Source organism: Melopsittacus undulatus, chromosome 2 (assembly GCF_012275295.1).
Source record: "Melopsittacus undulatus isolate bMelUnd1 chromosome 2, bMelUnd1.mat.Z, whole genome shotgun sequence".
NCBI classification, from domain to species: Eukaryota; Metazoa; Chordata; class Aves; order Psittaciformes; family Psittaculidae; genus Melopsittacus; species Melopsittacus undulatus.
This window is the reverse complement of record NC_047528.1, coordinates 75,760,141-75,786,956: the sequence shown is the minus strand read 5'-3', so window position 1 is coordinate 75,786,956 and position 26,816 is coordinate 75,760,141. Positions and strand designations below refer to the sequence as shown.

General features: G+C 38.5%; 1 protein-coding gene across 2 annotated transcripts in view; it reads right to left on the bottom strand.

The window, feature by feature from the left end:
- Positions 1–629: 629 nt before the first annotated feature.
- GLRA2 (glycine receptor alpha 2) overlaps positions 630–26,816 on the bottom strand; it is a 127,510-nt gene continuing 101,323 nt past the window's right edge. For both annotated transcript variants that reach the window (XM_005151450.4, XM_005151451.4), the window contains exon 9: positions 630–908. In XM_005151450.4, coding sequence (XP_005151507.1) covers positions 630–908 — 279 coding nt within the window. The remainder of the gene's footprint in view (positions 909–26,816) is intronic.

The window sequence follows — 26,816 nt, the reverse complement described above, 5'->3', positions numbered from 1 at the left end:
ACAAGTTCAACCCCAAAATTACAACTCTAGTAAAGCAAGATAATATTAAAATGCACACCCACAAGGATAGTAAAGTATAAATTTTTTTTCTTTTTTTTTTCCTCTCCCTTATCAGTAGAAATAATTTACAACCCACAAAAGGACTCCTTGGTGAAACCACTAACTACAGACATGGTCATGGAATGTAGCTCAGTAGACTTGTTTCAAATAGAAAGGCAACATTATCCTGAAAAAGTTTGGTCCTCTTATAACTCACTGTACTGTAGCCACCACAGTCTCTTGGTAGATGTTTTAGGAGAATTGTGTGTTTTCTGATTCTCTCTTGTTTGAAATGTAATATCTTCGTGATAAATCTGGGTAAAGTTTGGCCCCATTTAGAGATGTCTGATCAATGTTGAATGCAGAAGAACAACACTGAGAGCACACAGGGGGAATCCTCATTGATTGGTCTCACAGAGTATTTTTTCATGCAATCACTTTTCCTTCTATACTTCTTTTCCTCTTTGTTCAGTTCTTCCTCAGTGTCCTGGAGGGGAAAGAAACCCTTAGTACAAATGACAGAGAGACGTTTCACTGTTTATTTACACATGGATCACTTTGGCTAAGAAGTCCTGGTGAACCAGAATTGCCTATTTCTTGTGAATGTCCTCATGCCGTATAATTTTGTATGTAATCCAGTAAAAGATGTTGAAAATAAGGAAGGCGAGTGGAAACGCAGCACGAGATATTGTATCAATCCTTTTTGCACGGTCAACAAACTTCTTTTTGATGGAATCTGAATCCTTTGGTGGTGCTGGAGGTGGGTTGGGTGGGGTGGCCTTGACTGCTGCTCCATCTTTGACTTGGAGGCAGTGACCCATCCCATAGCCACTGAAATTGAATCGACTGTCACGAGTGACTTCATCTTCCTGGGGGATAAAGAAGACAAATAAGACACACATTACCTGTCTATTGAGCATGCCATACACTGGAGTAGTTGAGGTGCACCCCTACGAAGCACCTGAGCAAATTATCTGGTCAAACTATGATACAAAGTCCAGCTTTCAAAGACAAGCAAGCTATTAAAACTCACACTAAAAATGCATGGAAATTAAGTGACTGTTAGTGTTTGTGAATCAAAGCTTTAATTTTGCTAGCTATGACTAAATCAAGTGCCCTGAGGGAAGAGATTTGATGCCACAGGTTCCTCATTGCTTTCCTTAGGCTTGCTGTGGGAAGGAAATACGGTCATGTTGCTAACAGGGGAGCCTGCTCCAGCCTGGTTGAATTGAGAGATCCAGGGACCCAGGCTCATGGCAATGTGTATCCAGTATTAAGTCTAACTGCAGCCTTGCATCTCTGTCTCTGGTCTGCAAAACAAGTGTCCCTCCTCCCTCACTGGAGTGTTCTTAGGATTGTGTCAGAATGCTCTAAGTGCACTGGGCACTAGAATTTAGTGGTAACTGGGTGTCAGGTGCAATAGCAGAAGCTAATATAGGACCATCTTGCAGAAATCTATTTTCTCTCTTGTATGATGGGTAATATTTGGTTTTGGAGATATGAGTAACTATCGCTGAACTTTATCACCATAACTGTGTGATGAAAGGTTTCTGACCATGCTATTAAATTCTCACTGCCCTTTCTTCTGTCTTATCAGACAAGTAGCAGAAGGCTGGAAATAAATGGTCTTAAGGTCATTTCCAACCCTCACCATTCTATGATTCTATAATAATAATACACAAGTTAACAGCTACTGACAGCCCTTGGTAAAGGATTCAAAGCCAACAAAGATGCATTCTTACTCTTTTTCATTCTAGCTGGGATGAACTGCAGGTCCAGCAGCTCACCCTAGTTAAAGACCTTTTCTTCAACCAGCAAATATTTCATTATTGACTTAAAATGACCACTTCTTGGGCTCCTAAAGGGCCCACTTCCTCACAGGAAGTACTCCATCATATCTCTTGCTAAACCACAGCTTTCTGATCTTAACAGAGAATGAGAGACTACAACAAAAAACCCCCAAAACATCACAGTAGCAAGATACTAGGAGTACCAAGATACTAAGGAGCACATTTCCTGAACTTGGGAGTGGGGAGAGCAGGATGTAAATCACTGCTTCTTCACAGAAGCATCTCTTTCAATAACTGCATTTTTCTATCTCCCAGCTCCACAGCTGGAATTTAATATATCAACAAACTTGCTCTTCTTGTCTTGGAGCTGACATGCAAATGTGAATAACCAGTACTGTGTTCCAAGGCTACCAAATAAGAGTCACTCTTCTTATAACATTGAGTACTTATGCTTCGGAGTCCCTGTCACTTCAGCCTGAGGACTATTCAGTGTATCCATGAGCGGGTGAAAAACTGTGGTATTGCAAGGTTGTCTCAGCACTTACTCAGAGTTTATATCTCTTTCATTTCAAAAGCTCACCATCATTAAGAAAAAGATGCATGGTCCTCTCCTTTTTCAATGTTATTTATTTAGAGTTTCAGTCCTTCCGTGAAAACTCTGTAATTCTACTTGTCCTACTGATTATAAATATGTAAAGTATTTTAAGGATGAACCTAATGAGACCTAAGTTCTGGACAGACATGCAGGCAAGACTTCTCTCGTGTGACTTAACATCACAAAATCCCCCAGTAACACAGGGCACTGCTTTCCTTGCAGCGCTTTCTCTTTTTCTGACTTTGAAGGATAAAATGCATGCCCAGGACACGGGAGGGGATTAAAAAGGGTAACAGGTTTTCAGCAGCTGTGTTGCCATATGTACTTCATTCATTTTTAAAACATTTAATTTCTGTTACTCCTGAGAGATCTATGGGAGGAAAAAAAAAATGTACTGAGCTTGACAGGACTTGGAGAATCTCAACTTCTGCTGTGCCCTGCTGGGTCACACCTTTGTCGTGTGGGGCTGAGCAATTCCTCTTCAATGTCACAGCCCTGCTTTTAAGCTTACAGTGTTGTAACTCAAGCAGGAAGCCATCTGAGTTTAGGGACAGGAATGCTTGTATCATATTCTTTCAGGTCTTCAGTACCCAACCTTTAGCTGTAAGGAGACATTCTTTTCCCAATGGTATTTTGAGCCCTGCTTTTGCATCCACAGGGAGTTGGTTGTACCACTTCTTTCTCACAAAAAACAGAGGGAAGCATGCCCTCTCCTCATGCTACTTTTTTATTTAGGACTGCAGTAGATGCTGATTTACACTGAATACAAGATTTACAGCCTTCACATGGGGTGTGAGGAGAACATAGTCTGTTTCCTACTCTTCAAGTGTTCCGTTTCCTGCTCTTCAAGTGCTTGAGCAGATTTGAGTCTCCTTCTCACCAATAAATCTTGGCATGGGTTTGTTACCTGTTCTCCCAACATGAAGCTGATTTCTGGTTAAAAAAAAAAAAAAAAGTGTGGGTTTAAGTAGCTTTTTTCCAACCTTTAACAGAAAAAATTTTTTTCAATGACTAAATTATTAATTAAGAGAATGACACTGTTTCTACCCTGCTCTTAACATAGCGGATATTTCTTTGTTTAACCTAGGGTCTTGGTGAACTACTGGGCAACCTACCTAAGGTTCTTTCTTGTGGGGTTGCAGAGTGACTCCTCATTCTTAAGGTCATATAATCAGTTCATATCATCTAACATACCCTACCATGGAGACTTGTCCAAAGATAGTCATCAGCCTGTGCTGTTCACCAACTTAGTTGCTAGTACAGTAGTCCAAATGACTTTGCAAACATCTCTATCATTATATTAACCAGATTGCACATCAAACTTATTCCTTTTAAACTAGACTGTATGTCACTTGCTTAAATTCTAGGCTATTTATGTTTTTTGCAGATTTTAAAATGAAAATCAAAGAGCAGCCAGAAGTCATTGGACGTCTACTGGAGTGGCAGAATCCACTGCCATTGAAGTAATAACTTAATCCTTCTATAGGGATGTGAAGTTAGTCTTGCATAATACGAAGTCATAACTCAATCTGTCCTTGATAAAGACACAGAGAAAAAGGTCAAAAGCTAGAATGAGAAGCAGAAAATAAATATGTAGCAAAATTAAAGTGTTCTTTTTCTGGTTTTCTCATGCATGTTTCCTGAGCATTATAGAAGAATTATCCTTTGAAAACTAATTACATTTCCTGAGATTTGGGCAAATGCTTTCTACAGATGAGTTTCAGCTGCATAGGTTTATGTGTATTATCTCATGGTGTCATAATGAACATGCCTATGTGTTGGCTTTAAGCAACTTTCATCAAACAAGAACAACATTTTTTCTTAGTTTTTAATTCCCCCTTTATGAATTTAGTATTTTTCTGTACAAAGTAATAGCATTAGATTCTCTTGACTTAGTTTTAGAGTAGGCAATATGTAAATCAGTGGTGTTTATGACATGGTTTTCTTTCTTATCTTCAATCTTTGTAAAGCTTTTATTTCTACTCCATCAGGTCTAGAATGTTATCTATGCCACCAGCTTCATACCAAAACAACCAGTAACAGGAAAAAAATTTCAGTGCCTTTCATGCACCACATTCTGTACAATGCATTCTGAAGTGCTTTTTCCTGACCACTTTTAAATGCTTTTCATCAGCATTGATTCAATTTTAACAATGAGGAAAATGAGAGGCTACTTTCAGTCTATTAAATTTGATCTCTGATGTGACTTATTTGTTTATTTTTGCTATTTTTCTTTTCCCAACTTATGATGGACTAACAGTTTAAAAAGCTATCTGGTTTAACTAAATTTCAAGGACATTAGAGATTATTTTTAAGTATACGGTAGAGACCATTAAGAGAGATTTTTCTTTTTGGCATTCATAAACACAAGGTTAGAAACTCACAACAAACTCAGACTTGGATGCAACATGGAATCAGTGGAATTAGTCACCCAAATAGCTTTAGAGAGTTAACTCCTAAATCACCTTCCTGATTTTGAGACCCCTCCCATCTCTCAGGACTTTACATAATTCACAGTGTGGTTTTGCAAAGACACTCGTGCTCACACAGTTTCACCACTTAGGAATCACTGAGTATGTGGATGGAGGTAGTTCAGCTGAGAAGCATGTTTGAACTTTCAAACCGTCTTTGGTTCCCACAGAAGGCTCTTACAAAGCTAAGTTGTCAGGAGATGAGAGGGAAGGTCCTTTCATCGATTAACTGTTTAAAAGGCAGTAATGGAGTTTAGGAATAAAAGACTGATTCCATAACTGAGGGATTCACTGGAGGCAATCCCCAGGAATCTGTGCAAGAACCAGTAAAAAGGAAGACATTTATAAACGAGTTGGGACAAAAGTTCTAAAGGGAAGGTACGCAGGTGAAATGGGCTATTCAAAGCAGACAAACCTAACCCAGTCTTTCAAAGGATTTCTAAATGCTGAGTGACTAAGTAACAACATGACAATAAATGAAATACAGGGTTGATAAGTGCAAGGCAAAACGTATTGCAAAAAATAGCCCCAATTGCACATAGGTAGTAATGGGCTCAAAATTGGTTCTTTCCCAAATAGGAGTTTGGGGAATTACCAAGTAGATGATTCTGACAACATTAGTGCTCTGCTAACCAGTAGGGCAAATGAAATAGAACACATAATTCTGCCACTTCATCCACTCACAGTGTGATCAGTTTTTGGACACAGGTAGCATTTCTTGTCACTCAAAGTCCATAAAGACATAGCAGAATTAGATAAAATGCAAAGAGAAGCAGCAAGAATGAGAAAAGACACTGCATGAGGAGAAAAAAAAGTGGGTGGTATCTCTTCATCCTAGAAAAGCTGTGTTTGGGGGTGGATATCACAGAGATTATAAAAACATGGTGAAAATAAATAAAGGAAAATTAGTAAGTTACTAATTGTTAGTAGTTGGTTTTTTTTTCACTGCATAAAACATGATAAAACACAATAACACCATGAAGGAGAAAGGGAGAATTTATTTTTTTAAAGGGAAATTATCATTAATTTATGTGTGTAAATCATAATGTGAGCACATTTCAGATTATGAAAATAACAATCTGGCACAGATTCATAGGTCCCTGTGCAGCTATTGAAAGTGCAACCTAGTTCATGGAAAAGTGTATCCTTGGTTTCTTATTTTCAGAAGACAGAAAAGTCCTTCTATGTTTATCCTGGAACTTTTAAATACAATTCGTCTCAATATTCATGCTTGACCACTGCTGGGGAAAGGATTCTGGAACAGAGGTTCATTCCTTCTCATCAAATATGCCATGTCCTACAGGAATTCGGGTCTTTCATCTCTTGCTAACATGCCAGGAGCTGGAGCCAATGTCAAAATGTCCTGCATTTCTCCAAGTTTTTAGTACTTTGAGTGTCGTGTTTTTCTTTTCACATAGTTCCACCTTGAGGCTAAATCCTGCTGACATAGAAAGAGTTGACTTACATAGAAAACCTTAAAGTTCCAGTTTCTTAGACATGTGTAAAACAGAAAATAGAGCAAGCTCTGGTGGCGTTTGTTATTAAAGAGGTCACTAACAAACTTCTCTGAATAGTTTCACCCTGAAGAGCTGTGGATCCCAGCTCACCTACGCCAGATGCCATTCCCACTCCTCCTTAGTCTAGGCTTCAGAGGAGCAGAAGGTGATGCAAAATTGTCACTTTCTCACCTCAATCCTGTCCAAAGTATAGATCAAACACATCACAAAATTTGGCCTAAATATTGTCTTTTCCAAATATTCACCAAGAAAGTCCATCAAAAACATAAGCATTCTCTGTCCAGTCCTACTGTGGGATGCTGACAGTAGTATTCACCTTTTTTCTACCTCTCTTAGCACTGATTTTCCTGCTCTCATTTATACATTCATGTTTTATTGTAAATAGCACTGACATTTTAATTAATGGAAGAAAAAGCAGTCATTGTCCTTGGTAAGGATTTCTAATGGACAAATTTCCATTTGCTTTAGAAAGCTGTGTTTAATAATACCTCCTGTCTCCAATAAACAGCAGAAGAATCTCTGAAGCGTGAGTGATTTACTTACTCATTCTGTAAGAACAGCAAGTGAACTGTTGTTAATACAATAATGAAGTAGTTAATGTGGCTCTGCCCTCTTAGAGTAGGAACTGAACATTATCCAACTGAAAGAGTAACATCATTTAAACATGTTGCAGTGCAAAAATACTTTCCTGGTTTGAAATATCTGCAAGTGGAATCTAAATGTTTCAAGGATTACTTTAATAATAAAGATTATAGAGTCGGTAAGGGCAATCGGTTTGTTACAAGAAAAAAACAGATTTTCCTTTTCATTTAGTAAAGAAAGGGTTCCTTCTCTCAATTTTGCAAAAGCAGTTCATGTAATTTTCTTATTCAACTTTAATGTTTTATAGATAATAAAATTAATATTTTAATTTTGAGAGAGGGAGGGACAAACAGATTGACTGTTGTTTTGGAAAAATCATAGCTGATACTATAGAGAATTATAGCTTCTAAATAACAGCAAATCTGTCCCTGGCACAGTGTCTTGCTTTTCCTTTGTTTTAAAGGAAATGAATGTCTTAAAATATCCAGACACAGTGATCTGTGACTGTCTTGCAGACATAATAATCCTCTGAGGGCAACGAAGTCTGGAGACTTGACTGCTCTTGGAAGACTCTTTTGCCAGTCTCTTTCTGATGAAAGCAGAAGTTGGCCAGTTTATCCATGGGAATGGCACATTTGTGTTTTATATCAAATACATGTTAATGACCTAGATTTGAAGGATAATCTGCTCTAATCAGAAATCTGTTGGATAAGGGCAACTAACTTCTGCACATGTTGTCTGCAAGCAAGGCTGAGCAAACTGCAAAGCTAGTGTTTAAATATGTGACTATTTCAGCTAGAATGTGGAATAGTGGTTAATGGTCATATGAAAGCAAAACAATGTAAAGCAAGACTATATTTGCTAAAATGCTAGAACACAGAAACCTAACCCCCAAGGAAAATGCACCTAAAATTCACCTATCCCACTTTGTCTTGCTTCCTGCAAAACATCTGCCTCAGGAGAAATGAGATGGGACAGAAGCAGACTCTCACATACCTCCTGTTTGCAGCGTTCAAGCTGCAGCCTCAGACTTCAGCATTCTCCTGACCTGAAACCTGCTGCAGGGCTAACACAGCTCAGCAAGTCCCACCCCACAAGCTGTGTGACAAGCCTGAGGAACAGCCACCCCAGTGCATGGGGCACTCAAGCTCACAGTCCTTAGTCATGGGCAGAGGTGTCTGAGTGCACACCTCCCCAGGATTTTTCCCATCAGGTTGTCTGGCACTTTTCTCTGAGCAGACTTAAATATTTTGGGGAAGAGGGTTTTCACTGCACCTTTGGGAGATTCCTCACTGGCCTCTGCCTCAGCTGTAATTATCTTAGACAACTTTGTTAGAGCACCCACATGCCCTAAGTGTAGCATCTTGGAGTACTTAATTTGTCAAACAGTCAAAATTAAAGAAATCCAAACAATCTATATGTGCATACAGGGCCCACAGGCATCTCTCCTGAATTAATTCATGCAGATTACCCTCTAGAACAATATGCTACTGGGGCCTTTTTCAGGCTCAAGCTTTGATTTCCTCAGTTTTCAGGGCCAATCTGCAGCCCACAGGAACAGTGAACACCATATCCCATCCTGGGCCAGGGCTGGGGATGCAGTGCTGGGAACTGTAGCATTCATGACCTTGCTGAGCACTGGCTGTCTCCCACTTAGTGCAAGAAGGAGAAGGGGAAGGGGAAGGAAAAAGGGAAAGAGAAGCGATAAAAAAAGGAAGGAAAAGGGAAGAAAAGAACTTTTTTCCTCTTTGTTGGTGGATTCTTTTCTTCAAGCCATTTGCTACAACAAACACCCAGAACAAACCGCAGCATATGCAGTAGGAGATTACCAGAGCTTTCTCAGTCATCCATGTATTTAATTTATGCAAATACTGCAGAAAATGAATTAAATATTGCAAATTATATTAATAATTTAAATTCTGTAGCTAAAAATAGATAAGGATATATGAATAATCCTAAAGTGTTCACATGTAAATTTGATAAGTTTTGTGCATCGTTTCTTTTTTCCTAAGGAGACATGCCAACAAATAAATGACTTCCTTTTCCTGTTATCCATTCTTAATATCTTACTTCTAATAAATAATGTGTTGGGGTCAGTTTTCTTTTCTTATCTTCCTTTCTGGCTTTGCATATCATTTAGTTCTTGTTGTTAGCCAAAATCTCAATCTGGATTTCTCTATCTATTTTTATATAGGCCTGAAGCGTGATTGGGTTAAGCAAAGTATTTGGCAGCTATCTGCACTTCAAACTTTAAATTATTACATCTTAGAAGCATCTTGACTCTGTGAATGTATTGGAAATTTACTACACAAATTGATTTCTGTATTTTCATTTTGATTTGCTTCTCTGAGGGGGTTGCTGTATGAAACTGATATTATTTATTCACAGCAAAATAAACATTCATCATCAGGCAAAAATCAATGGCACTCAATGATATAGCAACTTGACAGTGCAATCTTTAGACAGAATTGTTGGGTTTCTTGAGGGGATTTTTGCTGTTTTTTGGTTTTTGGCTTTTTTTTTGTTGGTTGGGTTTTGGTTTTTTTTATAGACAAGTATTCACTGATAAGTAATAAATCCACAAATCCTACAAGATCGTTGGAAGTATACATACAATGGACATGAGGTAAGATTTCATTTAAAATGGTTTTGATAGTTTTCATTTTCTGCATTAGATACACGTAAATATACACACTCACACAGTCTGTATGCACCCAAACACATAAATATGTGTACATACATATTATTCTGGGCATCTACTTACTTTAATCATCTAATGTCTTTTTTATTCCCTAAAGGCATTTCTTAGTGGGAAGTCCACCTAGTAATAATTCCAGCTTAAGGTTAGGAGTTGCCTCCAGAACATTTATCAAAATGAAAAATCTATTTTTTAATAACTCCTTAAAATCTGAACTTTTCAGCTAGCTTTTCATCTTCAGATGGGAATGCGATTTTTGGGAGCATGGATACAGAACACATGGGCAAGGGTCATTAAAGGGTCATTAAACATTCCTAATCCTCTCTGCCCATGAACAGGCTCTTTGGTGGGGTGCTGGCACCTCTCCAGGAGGACCATCTGCCCAGGCCAGCAGCTAAGCAACAAAGTGCCTGGTGATGGAATTTTATTACTTGGCAAAACTGATAAAAGGATAACCTGAAACAACAGATTTAATAACATATAATAAAAGACAGTACTAAGAGGTACAGGAAGATGAAACATGAAAGCATGGTTATAGCAGTACAAGAGGTATTCTAGGGAAACAAACTCAGATGCTCATATTAACTGAAGTTTCGCTCAAGAATGTCAAGGAAAATGGGAGAAGAAATGTTGAATTAATTTATCTAGAGGAGAGAACACAAGAATAACACAAAAATAAAGGGTTGCTATGCCAGAAGCCATCCTGAAATACGCATGTTGTATGTTACATCTTTTATGTATCCTAGAGTGATTCTACATCGCTGTTTGCAGTGCTGGAGCTTCTCATCTGTCCGTGGGTATACTGAAGAGGCCAGGACTCATTTTGAGTGCCTATGACCACCTGACCTTGAAGTCCTACTTTTGTGAGAGGATAACACCTGAGGAAGGATTGTGTTCAGAAAATATGCCAGTAAATCAGAGAATGAAGCAATGCAGGAACCCCTGGGATGAAGGGAGACCCAGATGCCTGGGTTTCTACTTGACTGGACATCCAATAGCCTCATGAGTATGGGCAGGAACACTACCAGGATCAGACAAGATGATGGATTTGGGAGCAGCCTAAATAATTAACAATGGGATATCATACACACACACTGTGCATTAATAATGAGTGTACATTATCCTGATTTGTTTGTCCTTTGAGCTGGAAACATGAATGAGGTCTTAAAACCACTAAATGTGAAACACAGGCAAATTGATTAAGGAAATGATGTTCAATAGCTACTCTTGGTCCATTTGCTTCTCTGACTCCTTTGTTCTGCACCTGTCTCTTTTTTTCTTAACTCCTTTTCTACTTTTTTTCTACCACAGCTGTTGCCTCACTAATTCCCAGTTCTGCGCTTGCATACTTCCTCTTTAATGCTTTCACCCTCATGGAACTAGATGATCTTAAGGTCCTTTCCAACCCTAACTATTCTAGGATTCTATGATTCTATGATTTCCAAATGTGACCTCCACCTTCTGCTTGCAAAATTCAGTTCCTTCCTCAACCCGTATCTGCTTTTGCTCCTTTTTGCTCTTTGCAGCTAAATTCTCTTCCTCCAGAGAAAAGACAAATCATAAAAGACCACCTCTAGACTGAGAGGTGTTATTCCACCTTTTAAGAATAACCAAGAAACAGATTGGGGGTTTTTAGAGTTTTTTTTGTTGTTGTTGTTGTTGCTGCTGGTGGTGGTTGGATTTGATTTCGGTTTGCGAGGGTTTTTTGCTATTGTTTGGTTTAGGATTTTTTTTGTTGTTGGATTGGGGTTATTTAGTGAGTTAAATCTTCCATTGTTGGATATCCAGAGAGCTTGTAATTGTTCAAAGAGTCTCCAGTAATACAAAGCATTTTGAAAAGTATTGCTTCTCATTTTTACTACTGTTCATGACATACATCATGCCTTGCTGCTGGCATGGAAAGCTGAAGATCAGTGAGTGCATTGGCCCATGGAGCTTTCTGAGACTTTGTTCTGACCACCCAGGATGTGCAGCATGATCCATTTGGAGGCTCTGAAAAATTTGTGCTGCAAAACCAGCAAACAGGATTTCATTTTTATTCTAAGTTTAAAGCTCAGTGAAAAGAGTTGTGGTTTGTGCATAATACATGTTCTAGTCTACTGAAAACTGAGTAACATGGTAATATATGCAAATAGTAATAGACTAAAGATTTGGTATGACCAGGAATACTCCAGTGACATGTCCAATCACAGCAGAACCATCTGCTTTTCCTTATATGTGCTAAATTTGCAACACTGTGTGAATTTCTATATTAGTTTACACACCACCTTCAGGAAATTATACTTAACAAGCAATATTTGGGCTTTGGCACTTATCTTTAGCAAACAGTTAGTAAATGTCTCCCCAATTGCTCTCAGCTGTCTCCTTACAGAAAGTAGTTTAGCAATCAATAACATTGATTATGTACTCTTTTTATCCCTGAAGGAATGGCAGTGACTTGCAATTGTGGGGAGGCTCAGACTGGGTGTTTGGAAAAATTTCTTCGTTGAAAGAGTGGTCAGGTATTGGAACACACTGCCCAGGAAAGTGGTGGAATCGCCATCCCTGGAAGTGTTAAAAAAACATGCAAATGAGGCCCTCAGTGATAGAGTTTTGTCAGTCCCTGGGTAAAGGTTGGACTTGATTATCTTAAAGTTCTTTTACAACCTAGTTGATTCTATGATTCAAATGTTATTTCCCTATTTTTCTGCTCATGCCAGAATTTTGACAGACCAAAAGGTCATCAGATTTTCACCTGGAGCTTGGGCAGCAGCAAAACAAAAGAAGCCTTCTATAATACAGCTAAATTAAAATTAAACTTTTCTGTAAACAAATTGTTAACTGTACCTTCTCTTCGGGTAGTGTCTAATTCAACGTTACAGAGAATACCACCTTAATGATCAATGCCATAAATAAACCTACAAATCACATGGATATGTACTCCCTATAGTTTGGAAAGAAAACAAAAGCAATGGAAGAAGACCCATGGAGTCTGTACAGTATTGGTAATATCCCCCTCCTCCTGCTTGCTCACTGACTCTCTGAAGCATGGGAAGACAGAAGATCAAGCAAGGAAAGTCTCCTTCCCATGGCCATCTGGGATTTCTATGAGTCTCTTGCCTTGTTGGCCTCATGGCTGGCTGGGTTACTGATGATCCTGGAGCTCATTTTCAGTGTCTCTGCATGATGCTGCACTGAATGATTTTTCCCTACAGGATGAAAGGCTGAGTTATACCTTTTTTGGGTCTGAGGGGAGCAGGTATTTCAAAGTGCGAGACCATTGAACCATCACTTGAGGGGGCAGCTGTCTGGAGGATATTTTAAATGTGTTTGACACATTTAAATAGATGGTTTCAGCTTGACAGTCTTGGAAAAATATATATTTTAATATACGTCAATAAAAAGAATAAGGCAATTTGTTTTGGATGATTAAGGGAATCTGGCTCATATAACCAAGGTGTAACAATTCCACTCACATCTTCATTTCAATTTACAGGAAAGAAATAAAGTGGTCTTTATTATTGTTCATACTGCTGGTGCTATATATTTGACATGATAATCTACAGTATTAGTCAGTAAATTGACTCAGTGGACTGTCCTTGATCATATGCTCCATTTTCCACTCAGCAGGGCCCTCTCTAACAGCTATATATAACTGGGGAGGAAAAAAAAAGAGACATCTCTCTCTTAGATCATTATAAGATGTTGCATTCAGTTTCCATGTTGCTTCAAAGGTTATAAGTGATGTGATCTTTTCACCATCACAGCTAATATATGGTTGTTGTTTGTTTGACTTGTCAACTTCTCACACAGAATTCCAATACTCCCCACTTGTCACATATTCATTTTAGATATGTGTACTTTGCAGGGCTTAAAATGAAACAATCACTGCATTCCTGTCTGGAAGTTTTCAAGTCTTGCCTTTTGTGGTCTTTCCTTGTCAAATCACAGTTGTCACATCAGCAACCCACATGAGTACTTCCATCAAACGTAAAATCTCCTGATTGTAATTAAAATTCTGCATGCTTTTCTGTTAAATAAAGTATCATGTATCTTGATCCATAGCTCTGCTCTTCTGCCACCATTTCCTAAATGTCTGATGACTGAGCTAAATGCTTGGCCAGGTTGATTTTAGACTGCATCATGCATTTATGGGTTTTATAACGCTGTCAAAATAAGTATTGGATTAATCCTGGCTCCTCATCTATGTGTTGAAAAATTGTTTACTCAGTACAGAAGTTAAAATTAGGAGTAACCTCTAAAAGGGACCTCAGGGTGAAGGGCAGTTCTCAGTGCTATGAAAGTATGAGAGCACAGACTCAGAAAGCAGACAGCTCAGTAGGAGATTGTCATGAGTTACAAAATACACACTTCTGTAGCTGTACTTAAGTGGTCTATCCTCAGCTATAACCTGTGCTGCTGCAGAAGGAAGGGGAACCAAAGAGCCTCAGGATAGAAAGAGCCTATCATTATACCTGCCCAGAATGGTAAATTGTTCAGAGACTTTTTTACTGATCTTTGTTCCAGGAGTACTTGCAAGTCAAGGAGAATTACAGGGTGTAAATCAGAAATACTCAGCTTCCGGTCAGCACATGCACAGAAAGATGTAATTCAGCTCACAGTCTTTCTGAGGAACAATCCCTCACAAATTTCTCCTAAACTCACTCCTGATCTACTTGGCACATTGCTGAAGAAACTGCTTAACAGCACTGATTAATATTTTCAATAACTAAATTTCACAGTGTACTGCCTGGTGCTAGCTTTGCCAACTGGTTCTTAAGGGCTCTTCTGATCCTGTTCCCTGTCATCCTACAATTCTGTGTTTGTAGTTTGAAGAACAGAACAAAAGTCAATAACTGCCCAGGCCAAACAGCTTTCCTTATGTTGTAATGCTTTAACATTGTAAACAGACTAAAGTCTAAGCCTCTTTGCTTAGAAACCTCAAAAGCTGCTGGCAGAAAATATCCCCAGATTCATATGAGTTTGGTACAAATTCCGAAGGCATCTTCACTTTGATATCGAAGGCAAAAAGGGAGTATTTGTGGGAAAAGGAAGATCAAAATTCACATCCCACCATGACACATTGATTACCCTTCAGGCACTTCTGTATCCCTGGGGTACAGTGCTTTGGGAGTGCAGGTGTCTGCCTCGGGCTGAAGCAGCCCGCAGCTCACACAAGAGATAAAGTGTGGTTTGCCCCTTAAAATCCTTTCTTCTCCCCTTGGATGAACAAGACCTTACTGCGGGAAGAGGTAAATATTAAACAAACTCATGAAAGTCAGGTTGGGCAGCAGGGAAGGTGTATCAGTGGGTAAAATGAGGACACTGGCTGGGATGTCACATGCAATAAAACCATCTATCAGCCTAAAGTGAAGTTTGAAAATTATTCAGGAAATATCAGCTGTTAGGTTCAAACACAGTGTCTGATGAAAAAAATCTGTTGTTGTGATATGTCTGATACTCAACCCCAGCTACGCAAATACCCACAAGATAACTGACCAAACAATTGGAAAAGCAGTAACAGAACAAAGAAGGGTGACAAAATTGCCAATCTTCATGCATCAAAAAGTAAAATTCAAATGGATTATTTTTATAACAAAATAATACAATAAAAGCCACAAGGGAAAGTGAACAACAGTCTAAGAGCAAGTAGGAGACAGACAACACAGACATACAGGCATACCCTGTATCTAGAAGTAATAGACCAGGATCATACAGGACTAGGACATCTTAAAAGATCTGTCATGTATCTGGGGAAAAACATCCTTTTCAAAAACTTGAAGAAAAATGAGTATTTTCAGCTAAGGAGCAAGATAAGGGTTTTTTGTGCCTGCCAAAGCTACTTTCTCTGGACTTTTTATTATTTTTTTTTCACACTCCTGTTTGGTCCATACGAAAGATTATAGTTTATATCTTCACCACATGAACATCTAGTACAGGTAACAGTAAGGGCAGAATAACAGAAGACCAACCCATTAGCAAAAAGTACAGAACTGACTTCACTGTAGGTCATGACAGAAAAATCTAGGACATCTCCAAAATAAGGAACAAAATGACAGTGCTCAAAAACATTTAAAGAAAGAACTGCAGCAACTAGCTAATCAATTGCTTTTATGTAAGCTCTGAAGTGTTGTGAAGGTGAAGATTTTGAACAGCAGTACTGACTTAATGTTTCACTATTTAATTATAGAATAAATAATCATCTTTTCTCCCATTGTTTTTGCTTCCTTGCTTGTATGGGATAAGGACTGTGAGCAGCGCCTCAATTACCACCTGAGAAATCTGAAATGGCAGGAGCAAGCTGGCTTATGCTAAATCTTTAAATATGCTAAATTTATTCCTGTTTTTGTTCACAAAATTGTACAAACAGAAATACCTGAAATTAGGAAAAAATCTAGCATAAATTTCACTACTTTCTTTTTCAATCCTGCTGTCCTTGCAGGCACAGTCACTGAATTCTCTATTACTTTGTTCATGACAAATACTGACTGAACCCTGTGCATAAGAATGTCAACTCTCAAAACCACTAATCATCCTATTTGTTTTCATCTAATACACATCTCTGGTTATTTCTATTTCTCAATTAGCCTTACACAAGTTCTTTCTGCATTTCCAACACCCTTTTCAGTCCCAGCGTGCACTCTTGATGGCTTCAGTGGCCTTAGGTACTACAGTTCCACAGCATCAAGGAACTAATTTGAGCAAGTCATAGCAAGTTTAAGAAAAGTGTTTTAATAATTCATAAATCATCACATTGAACTGACTACTCCATCTATAAATAGTAAAGGTTACTCATCGCAAAAATGCCACCTCTGGCTTTGGAAGTCCTTGAGCTGCAAAGTCCTGACACCTGAGGGAGTGCGTTGAGGACGTATTGCTGTCATGGAGAGTCTTTGTAGTGGGCAGACCCCTGACCAAACAGGGGATAGTCTTACTGGGATTTATTCTCTCTAGATGAAGGTTCCTACAGTGAAGAGATGCAGCTGGCTGCTGAAGAGCTGCCCCATGAATTTCAAAGCTACACTGGCTATATAACTTCTAAGTCTGGATAATGACCAGAAGAAATGTTCCTACTGAGTCTCTTCGCCTTCTAACTATAATGCAGCATGTTTAAATTAAACTAGTGACAAGTTAATTTTGCCTACAGTATAAACTTGACAACAAGAATCTAAACACAGTATTATACGTTTCTGTAGGCATTACTAAAACAATTGTTTATAATAATTTCTTTTAAAAAAATCTATAATATCTATTATTTCTAATAAGAATCCAGTTTTATGTGGTCTGTGATAAGAAATTTGCCTGTTTCTAGATAGAAAGGTGAAGCTAAAAACAAAATACTGGACGAAGAGCACATTGCCTAAGCCGAAAAGAGAAAAACCAGATTTGCAAACCAGTTAGGAAAAGCAGCTAAGCTCACACTTGATAAGAAAGGGTTGAAAAGTAATTAGAAAAGCTATATAGAGCAATAATTTTGAAGGTAGAAGATTAACCAAGAAACAACTAATCTTCTTTAGATTTGCTAGAGAAATCATTACTAGAAATAATGTTGAGGCTACCTGGAGTGAGAAGCATGATACCCAAATGTAAGAGGCTCAGGGAGAGAACTAGAATTAATAAATTCAGCAAAGCTGAAGCCCAGGCATGGGAGGACATGCCAGCATATGACAGACTGAAGGAAACTGACAATTACTAGGTAGACAGGCACAAAAGAAATCCAGTGACCTATGCAGGATATACAGTGTAAAGCTAAGGTAGGGAGAATAATATCTAAAATATGCTACACCTTCTCTGGTTTTTCATTTAGACACACACACGTACATACACAAATACCCAAGGAAGGACCTGTCTGATGAAAGATTAGCAGACATTATGGTCTAATAAGGAAACTGCAATTGAATAACTGCATAATATGCCCCAGTTCATCATTAAAAGATGGGGCAAGGACTTCCAAAACTTGCAAGAAAGCTAATTGTCTTCCACAAGAGCCACTGGAAGGTTATAAGAATTACTTATACCTTCTATTGGTAGGGCTAGAAAATTATTGAGCAAGGGCACAAAGTGATTTTCAGAAGACTTGAAAATCAACTCTTTGGTGTAAATATCTGCAAACACAAGAATGTCCCCCAGATTTCTCATGGGAAGTCCTGTGATGGTGGCAGGCAGATTCACCAACCTTTCAAAGGTAGGACAGTGTATTTATGCAGTACTTATGCAGCCATGCTGCACACACCATGAAACATACGGGACCCAAGAAGTACATCTTAATTCATCTAACTAGGTATGTAACAGTGAAAAAAAAGTATTGGACCCTGCACTTCTTTAAGAAAGAAGATACCAAGGGCTCTAAAACAGCATCCTGTGATGCACAAGTTTTCTGTCTCACCAGCCTGTAGTGGCATCACACTTGATTAGACTTGTCTGCCATGCTCAGCACAGAATTAAAAAAGCCTTCAAAATGAAAATTCTGCAGATGAGGTAAATGAGGAGACCTAGCATCTGGTTCTATACTGTGCTTTGCAAAACCTGAATATATGGTAAAACTCTCTCTTGCTTACACAAATACCTATTGTACAGCTGTTTTCTGTCAATTTGACAACAGAAACAAGCCATATTCAAAAAGTGAGCCCTGCATGGACGTTAAAGAGAAAGCTGGCCTAAATTATCAGACAACAGATGATAGATTAATTTTCGTGGAGAGTCTGTGCTGGAGAGTATCAAGGTTGCTACATCCAGGCATCTGTAAGACTTTACATCCTGAACAGGAAACGCACAACTTGCTTTCCTAGAATGCTATGTACGATCTCACATTTGTGCAACTTGAGTAATCTCTAATGATGGGGGTTTGTGATCTCCATTCTTCATTGGTTACTTTTATGACAGATGAATATTACAGAGCACCTAAAAACAAGTCTCTACCACCAATAGGCTGTGGAAGCCTTAAAAGAAAAATTAATGAGTCAGTTACAGGCAGAGCACTTCCACATGACTAGCAGAGAGTTCTCTCAGAAATCTGCATAGAGAACAGCTTTATGAGAGTTAGGTGTGACATGAAAACAAAGGTGGCACGTCTTCTAGAATCTTGTCATGATATCACAGAGAAATTAAAACATTGGCCCCTTGGTAAAATAACTTGCATTTACACAGTTTGATTATAGATGTGTGTGTACAAATGAACACACAATATTTGTATGAGAAATTATATACACAAGTTAGAAACTAAATGATTTGAAGAGCTATGCTGTCACTCAGAGAGAAGTTACAGACTCAATGCAGAAATTCACTGGGTAGGATTCTGGACTTCATCACTTCACATTTTGGCAACCACAGCAGCCTTTTTTACCTTTCTGATCTGTTTCTCCAGGACCTAAAGACAATCTGGCACACTCAGTATGTCAGATATATTCAATCAGCTGCTGGAAAACTGCATTTTCCAATGGTAAGTTGTTGACATTGATCCTGCTGTAGTAAAGTGTTGTGTGGGAAGAGTCTAGGGCTGTGACAGCTCTAAAACGCATGGGGACAAACCAGTCACAGGGAGTGGAAGTTGTGTCAATTTTAGTGACCTGTGGTGGAGCTTGGCACAGAGTTTTCAGATGTCCCTGACCTGAAATGTGTCTCTGTGAAGATTCTGAGCAACAAGTACTCAGAATATGTGGAGTTTCAAGGTGTTTATTCCTTCCAGGGTAACTATCCCTAGTCCACTCCTCATGTAGCAAAGAAAATCTCCTTTCCCACCTATTCATCTACTTCTAGATGTCTAATTGCTTCTTTTGTGCAAGAGAGATCAGTGTTATTACAAGAAAAGAAAAGAAAAGAAAAGAAAAGAAAAGAAAAGAAAAGAAAAGAAAAGAAAAGAAAAGAAAAGAAAAGAAAAGAAAAGAAAAGAAAAGAAAAGAAAAGAAAAGAAAAGAAAAGAAAAGAAAAGAAAAGAAAAGAAAAGAAAAGAAAAGAAAAGAAAAGAAAAAGAAAAGGAAGAAAAGAAAATCAGGCTGCAGAAGAAATACTTAAGTACTGATATTCATATTTGCAGTAAATAACATCTTGCTCTAGCAGCGGATCAAGTGAAATAAACATGTCTGATCATGAAGTCAAACTAAATGTGTTAGAATCAGGCTCAAACTGATCACTCTGCCATAAGCAATTGCTGACAACTTGAACAGGAATGACTAAACTATGTGGTTTTCCATTGGAAAAAAGAGAGAGACAAGTGACTTAAACACTGCTTTTGAAAAAGTATCACAAAATCTGGATTTTTCTGAAACCTGTCAAGTTTTTCAGACCTTGAAACAGCATGAGGTTTCAACAGGCTAGTTAATACAATTTGGTTTTGCACAATGTCATTTGGACAACATCATTACAGAATGCTTCACAATTAATTACATTCAAATAGCAGCTTCTATCCCCTGTGGAGAATGGGTTTAATTGGGTCAGATGTAAATATGCATTTCATGGATCCTACTAAATATTTGCCCATCTCATCAATTTACTATGTAATTTGATACAACTGGTGTACTATGCTCTTGAGATGTGCAGGGCGAGAACAGTTGCCAGTCAGGGTAGAAATACACAGATAAAGCAGTGCTGGTATTCTCTGCCTGCATATGTTTGTCTCTAACTGTCTGACGCTTTCATTCTCCTGCAGAAATGTTAATTTCTATTTATTCACACTGAAATACTCTGCTGTTGAAAATGAGTCTTGGGACAGCAGTCTGAACTCATACGAAGCATCCTGCTGGACCCCCATCAACCTGGGATCAGAAACTTCTCCTCCAGGTTTCCTCACCTTCCCATTGGAAAGAGGACCTGACCCGTGAGATCAGAGCCTTACTGGGTCCTGACTCTGGGCAGAGAAAGGTAAGCTACATACAGAGGAAAAACAAAGGAACCAACTTTGGGCAAAGTTGTTTCTTTGACCCCTTGTGCAGCCTAAGCCTAAATGTTGGGACTGCAATGGCTTTTCAACCTCTTTCTGGACTCTTGGTTAGGGGTGATTTAGGTACATACACTCAAGTCCCCTTTCTTCATCTTTTTAGCATGCAACATCTACTTGACAGCTCTTTCATTGGGCTTTTCTTTTTTTTTTTGTCATTAAATGAGGTGGGCCAAGAGCACATCCAGCTAAAGAATCACCATTTTCTAAAATAATCCGGAAAACAAATACTTGTGCCTGTGGCAGATGGTTCTTGAAAAACTTCTTCTTGTTGCTTTAAAGCATCAAAAATAAAAACACCATTTCCTGTGTCTTTGTACCTTCCTCTGCCCTATTTTCAGCTTTCACTCTCCCCTAGGTATAATAAAAAATGAGACATTTGCACCCAGCTGGAGAGTACCTTACATGAGCTGGAAAACAGCAGAGTTCATTTCTGGTGCATCTCCTGCTGTTCATAAGTTACCACCAGGACAAACTCACTTGAGTGAACTGAAAACTTCAGTCCCCAAGGTTTGACAGTTCAGAGCTGATCCTTTCAGCTACTGTATGTTGAGTAGTACAAGAGAGTACTCAGAGTTTCTAAAGCAAAGTAACTCCATAGAGCAAATGAAAAAACCCTATCTCAAGTTCTCCCTCTGGCTTTTCCAGTCCTTGTTCCAGATGACGTAGCATACAGTCACTTCATATCTAAGATTTCAGTTATTGTAATGTTATGGAATCATAGAATGACAGAATGGTTGAGGATGGATGGGGCCACTGGAGGCTGTCTAGTCCAAAATCCCTGCTCAAAATTACAGGCACTAATGATTAATAACATTACTGTTCTGTAGCCCTTTACAATGTTTATATACTGTTCATATCTTATTTAACGTTAAGGAATAATTTGCTAAAGTATTTGCAAGCTGGCCAACGCAAGTCATTATACTGCATCATGTCCTGTTTGGTTCTTTGGTGTTGTATCTGATCCCTACGGTTAGATTATGCATTTCCTGCTCCCACAGAGTACTCTGTGCTGCACCACTCTGATAATTTCAACAGACAGAGAGATTAACCATTCTGAAGTCTTACCAACTCCCCATCAGTTCTCCACTCCTCTGGTTTCTACCACTTCTGGACTATGGTTTTTTGTGCTTATTTTTATTTTTTTTTTTTGGTATTTTTGTGTTGGTTGGTTGGTAGTTGCTTTGTTCTGTTTTGTTTGTTTGTTGTTTTATTTTGTGTGCATGTTTATTTGTTTGTGTTTTGGTTTGTTTGTTTTGTTTTCATTTTTCTGGAAATTGTAGTTTGTTCTCCTGATTTTATTCTCCTGGATTCCATTACTTCAGCTTTTGCAGTTGTACTCTTCTCATGTACTCTTCTTACTCTTACTGCTAAGATATTTGGGAGTTGATATTTGGAGGTCTTTCTCAGGAAAAAATATTACATGTTTCATAAACCAAAGGCTGCCTTTGATTACAGAATGTTTAATATACCCAAATTTTTATTTGGTTTTCAGAATTCTCTCCTTGAAATGTGATTATCCCTTTTCTCTACTGTTTCTTGGTTTGGGGTAAAATATCTACCCCATACAGTTCACCATCTTATTGTGTCTGAAGTTGTAAAACACAGGAAACACGGATACTTTTTTGATTATTTTACCTTCCTTCATCCAATAAGGGAAGGAAAATCTTCCACTCAGCTTTAAATTACATTTGTAAAAGGCCGTTATAAAAACTAATTTCTCTCTCCACTGTTTCTTTGTCTCTGCTTTTTACTGGAAATTCTGCCCATCTGAACATACTGGTCTAACTAGACTTTTTTTATCCACTGTTTGGCTACCACCTCCATGGCTGAACTGCTTCTTTTTCTACAGGTTAGTCTTTCTTTGGGGACTTCTGACTTTCTTTAAACTTGTGCCCAGAGCTAGACAAAAGATTTATCAAGATGTTTTTCTAGTTTGAGGTGACGTTTTTGTTTAAATGTTTAAACTCACTGAAGTAAGTCCATTTAATAAACAATAAAGATACTTTGACTGATGTTAACTATCCTATTCATGCTCAAAATAAAAAGACAGTCAAGGACGTTCAGATGAAGTCACAAGGTAACATAGCAACATGTTGAAATGTATTGTGCCTTTTATTTAACTGGTTCTCTGCAGTCATATGCAGAGCCATAACTTCAAGCTAAATGACCATTTTGGTGTATTTATCTTCTACTGGATTTTTTCTGCACTGTTACATCAAAGTGCTAATGTAACTGCCTTGGAGAAATAAAAGTAACCACAGTATCTTGAGGGTGTTTATCTACAGCAGAAGCTATGTGCTCTTTAATCCATTAAGTAAGCAAGATGTGTGTGTGAGAGAGAGAGAAAGCCATTCAGACTCAGATTCCTATTTTTCACAATGAAGCTTGTGTGCTTGAGCTCGCTTGGTGAGTACCAAAAATAGCTCAGCAAAAAGGGCTTTCCTTGAGCACTTCCATTATTCACAAGATGCGGCACCTTACATAACATAACGCATGCACATCATCCCGCTGAGTGCACACGGACGCTGGCGGGCAAGAATTTCTGCCAGGGACAGTAGTATCAAGTGTTTTAAAGGCAAAGTCAGGCTAAAGGCACTGATTATTTTTTCAATAGGCAAGTCTAGAAAATCTTAGAAAATTGTTCAGAGGGTCTAATGGAGGGATTTCAATCCTATTAAAACAGCAGAGATGGCCTTTGAAAACTGGTGTTACCCACTGTATACTTTCTCTCCTTTTTAAAGATGGAAATACTGCATTATCTTGACAATCACAGTGACTTTGTTTGGGTACTTGGAGTACCCGTCTTGCCATTAGCAGCTCCATCCAGAGACCAGCAGCTCTCTGAAGCACTCAGCAAAGTGCTGCCATCTTTGCTTAGTGGAGTTATCCTCTGCTGCTATAATCACTTAGTCCCAGCTCTTTCAACTGAAAACACCATTTGTGCCTCCCTTTGCTAATCTGCATGCATGTGAACTCCCTTGGCTGCAGCATTGTTATTTGTATTGCTCTGTGTTCCCTGCACATGGGATTAAAGTCTGTCACAGCCTCCAGCTGCACAGTTTTTTGTTCAAGCCATAAAGTATTGCTTTTAACACTAGCAGTCCCAAACTTAACCCTTGTTCTTGGTCACAGTATAATTGTCACATCACCACCACACATATAATTTAGGAATCCCCCTTTGAGGTGATGGTGTGAATACTAGTGTACTGTGACTCATATTGACTAACAATCATATAACATAGTAATTATTGTTTTTAAAAAGGGATGATTGAACCTCTGTTCTGCTCCTCTGAAAACCATCATCCAAAGGAAAACAAGCAGATCTTGTTTGATTATTACAGATCATATTTTAAAAAGAAACTATTATCTTTCTGGTCATCTGGCACTATGCAAATTTAGGTTTTAATATAATAAAACTGTACTATGTCCTCAGTGCCATCAGACTCATGCCTTCTGCAGCCTATACTCTATGCAAAAAGTAGTATCATGATATGCAATACATAGGCAAGCATCTCTCTTTAAAGTGAATTGTTGCTGCTGATGGGTATATATTTCACCGTGATCAAGAAGACTGCACAAATCTTTAGGACAAGTATTGATGCTTTCTCCAACAGAAACTGCATGGAGAAGATTGAAGCACTGATTATCTGAGAATATAGAGACATATTCCATTTGGAAGGTGGCAGCAGGTCTGGAGAACAACATCTTTTCTAATGCAATGACATGCCAATGGTTCAGCTGTAAGTATAATTTCTGGATCATCAATGTTAGAACTCACACTTTTAAAGAGAAACTTTAGCCAGTCTGATCTTTGGCTTAAGAAATCTAATAGTCTCTTAAGGTGCCTTGTGCTTTCATGCAATGCTCTGAGTGCTGCAGCACTAAGAAGGACAAGACATGGCAGAAGCAGTAACGAAACCAGTGGCAGAGATACAGGCTTACAAAACAGAACAGTATTTTTCTTGTTTTGTAGATCTAGCTGTTAAAACCAGAAAACCTGATCAGGCATGATTCAGTGCCTATGTTTTCTCTCCCCAGCTTAGCACTGAATTATACAGTGTAAATATTCAGTCACCCCTCTCTTACACTGTTTCCTCTTGACTATGACTTTTAGATTTGCATTCACCATAAACCCTTGATTCAGTGAGCAATACCTCAGCAAATTAAGCTCCCTACTTAGGAGGTTTCTTGTGGCACCACAGGCTATGCTGCTATGTTCTCCTCTGCACAAAAACATCCTTCTCTTGAGCATAAAAGTACTGAGCTGCAGCTATGGTAGCATTGCTCCAGAAACCTCTATCTTGATGTGTCTCCTCTGTTCACCTCCCAAGTGCACACCACTTCTGTTGTAGGAGTTCTTCAGTGGAAATCAATGGAATGCAGCTCCAGCTCTTAGGGCTCTGCAGCAAATGTGCTTCAGTGGCATGGCCCCTCTGTGTAGTACTCCTTCTGTATATGTAATATATAGTATTCAAAAGCTGAAGAGATGTTTCTGCAATCTTTCCTTATAGAGAGGATAACCAGGACTTAACTTACACAAACCTTAGCTGGACTATTAGCACTTTGTGAATGATTAGACATGCAACACTGAGTACTTACTTGGACTGGTTTTGTGGTTGTATGGCATCAGATTTCCAGTGGCAGCATAGTCATATTTATCGTATCTGCTAGAAAGACCCTGATTTTTTAAATTTCATGTTCAGTTTTCTATAGGTGTAAATACGATTATTTTTACAATTGAAAATATCCATAAATGAAGGCTCTCTCGTACTGCTTGATATCGTAGCTCCAAAAGAGAACAATGTATTGCTCTATCCTAATTTTGCTGTGTAACATGAACTGTGTTTTTTCTTTGATTTTCAAAATTCCCCTAACACAGAAGCCACTGAAATAATCTGCATCTTATAATCACATAACTTTACAGAGTTTGATAAAAGTCAGATGCTCATTACAGCTCAAAAGCTGGTCAGGAAATGTTTTTGTTCTAGAAAAGATTTAAATCCTGGTCCCATTTTATTTAAATGAATACATTTCATTTCTCTGTTACTACTACCAAGCAGTGAGCTGCTTTTTCTCTTCATCACTGATTTTATTACCTCCACATCTCACCCATAATCTGGATCTATCATCTGCTATCTTATTGCTTCTGATCTGCTACACATTACACTGTGTACAAGATTTCAGCCCCATGGCTCTTCTCCAAGAAAATAAAATGAAATCAATGAAATACATCTTTTCATTCATAGCTATTCATACTTCACTAAGCAGGGCTCAGGACATCACAAGAAGAAACACTGATGGTTGACAGTTCAGGAATAAATACCATAGCAATAAAAATGCATTTCATTATGCATACCAAATTCTGTTGGACTGCACTGATCTGAAAGATGACACAATGTGGGATTTACTGTCTCAAGGCATTTCCTATGCTTCTGTCTTCCTCATTCACTTTATGTTTATACAGGATCAGGTTACCAAATACACATGCACTTTCCCTGAGAGGTTTGGAATGGGGGTGGCACAAGTCAAATATGGAAGAAAACAAGCATAAGGATGGGCCACAAGAATGTACAACATTGAACTACTGTTCATGTTGGGGACAGTATTGTGCATTTTGTGGGGACATTTAGCAAAGAGAACACAAGAGACTACTACTGGTGCCATCAAAATCAGCCATTTTGCTGATTTATGACATTGTTGCTCATACTAAATCTGTCTCTTGCTTTCTCTTCTCACTACAGTTTACCCTCAAACTTGAATTGCCGATCTGATTCACTGTCCCGTAAGCTGGTGACTCTTTGCTCCGCAAGCCATTCATGCGCCGCACGGACTCAACGCTTTCATTCCCAACAGTCATAGTCTGTGCCTGTCCCCAGAGTGTCAGCATAGATAGCAGCAGCAAGAATGAGAATAGCGCAGTGGTAACATGACGACACACATACACAACACGCAAAGAGAAGAACGACTCTGTTAGAGAAACCATCATGCAAAACAACGTGAATTGCTTTCAAAGCAAAATAAACTGAGAAATGAAAGACAAATTCAAGTAAAGGGATGCAGAAAATACCTCTCGAAAAGATGGTCTTAATAGCATTATTATTTTGAAATTTGTGCAACCACTTTCATAGGAAATGTGAAAAAAAGATTGTGCAAATAGGTGTCTTTTACTCCAGAAGAATGTTTCCTTGTATTTAGTTAGGACATTACCT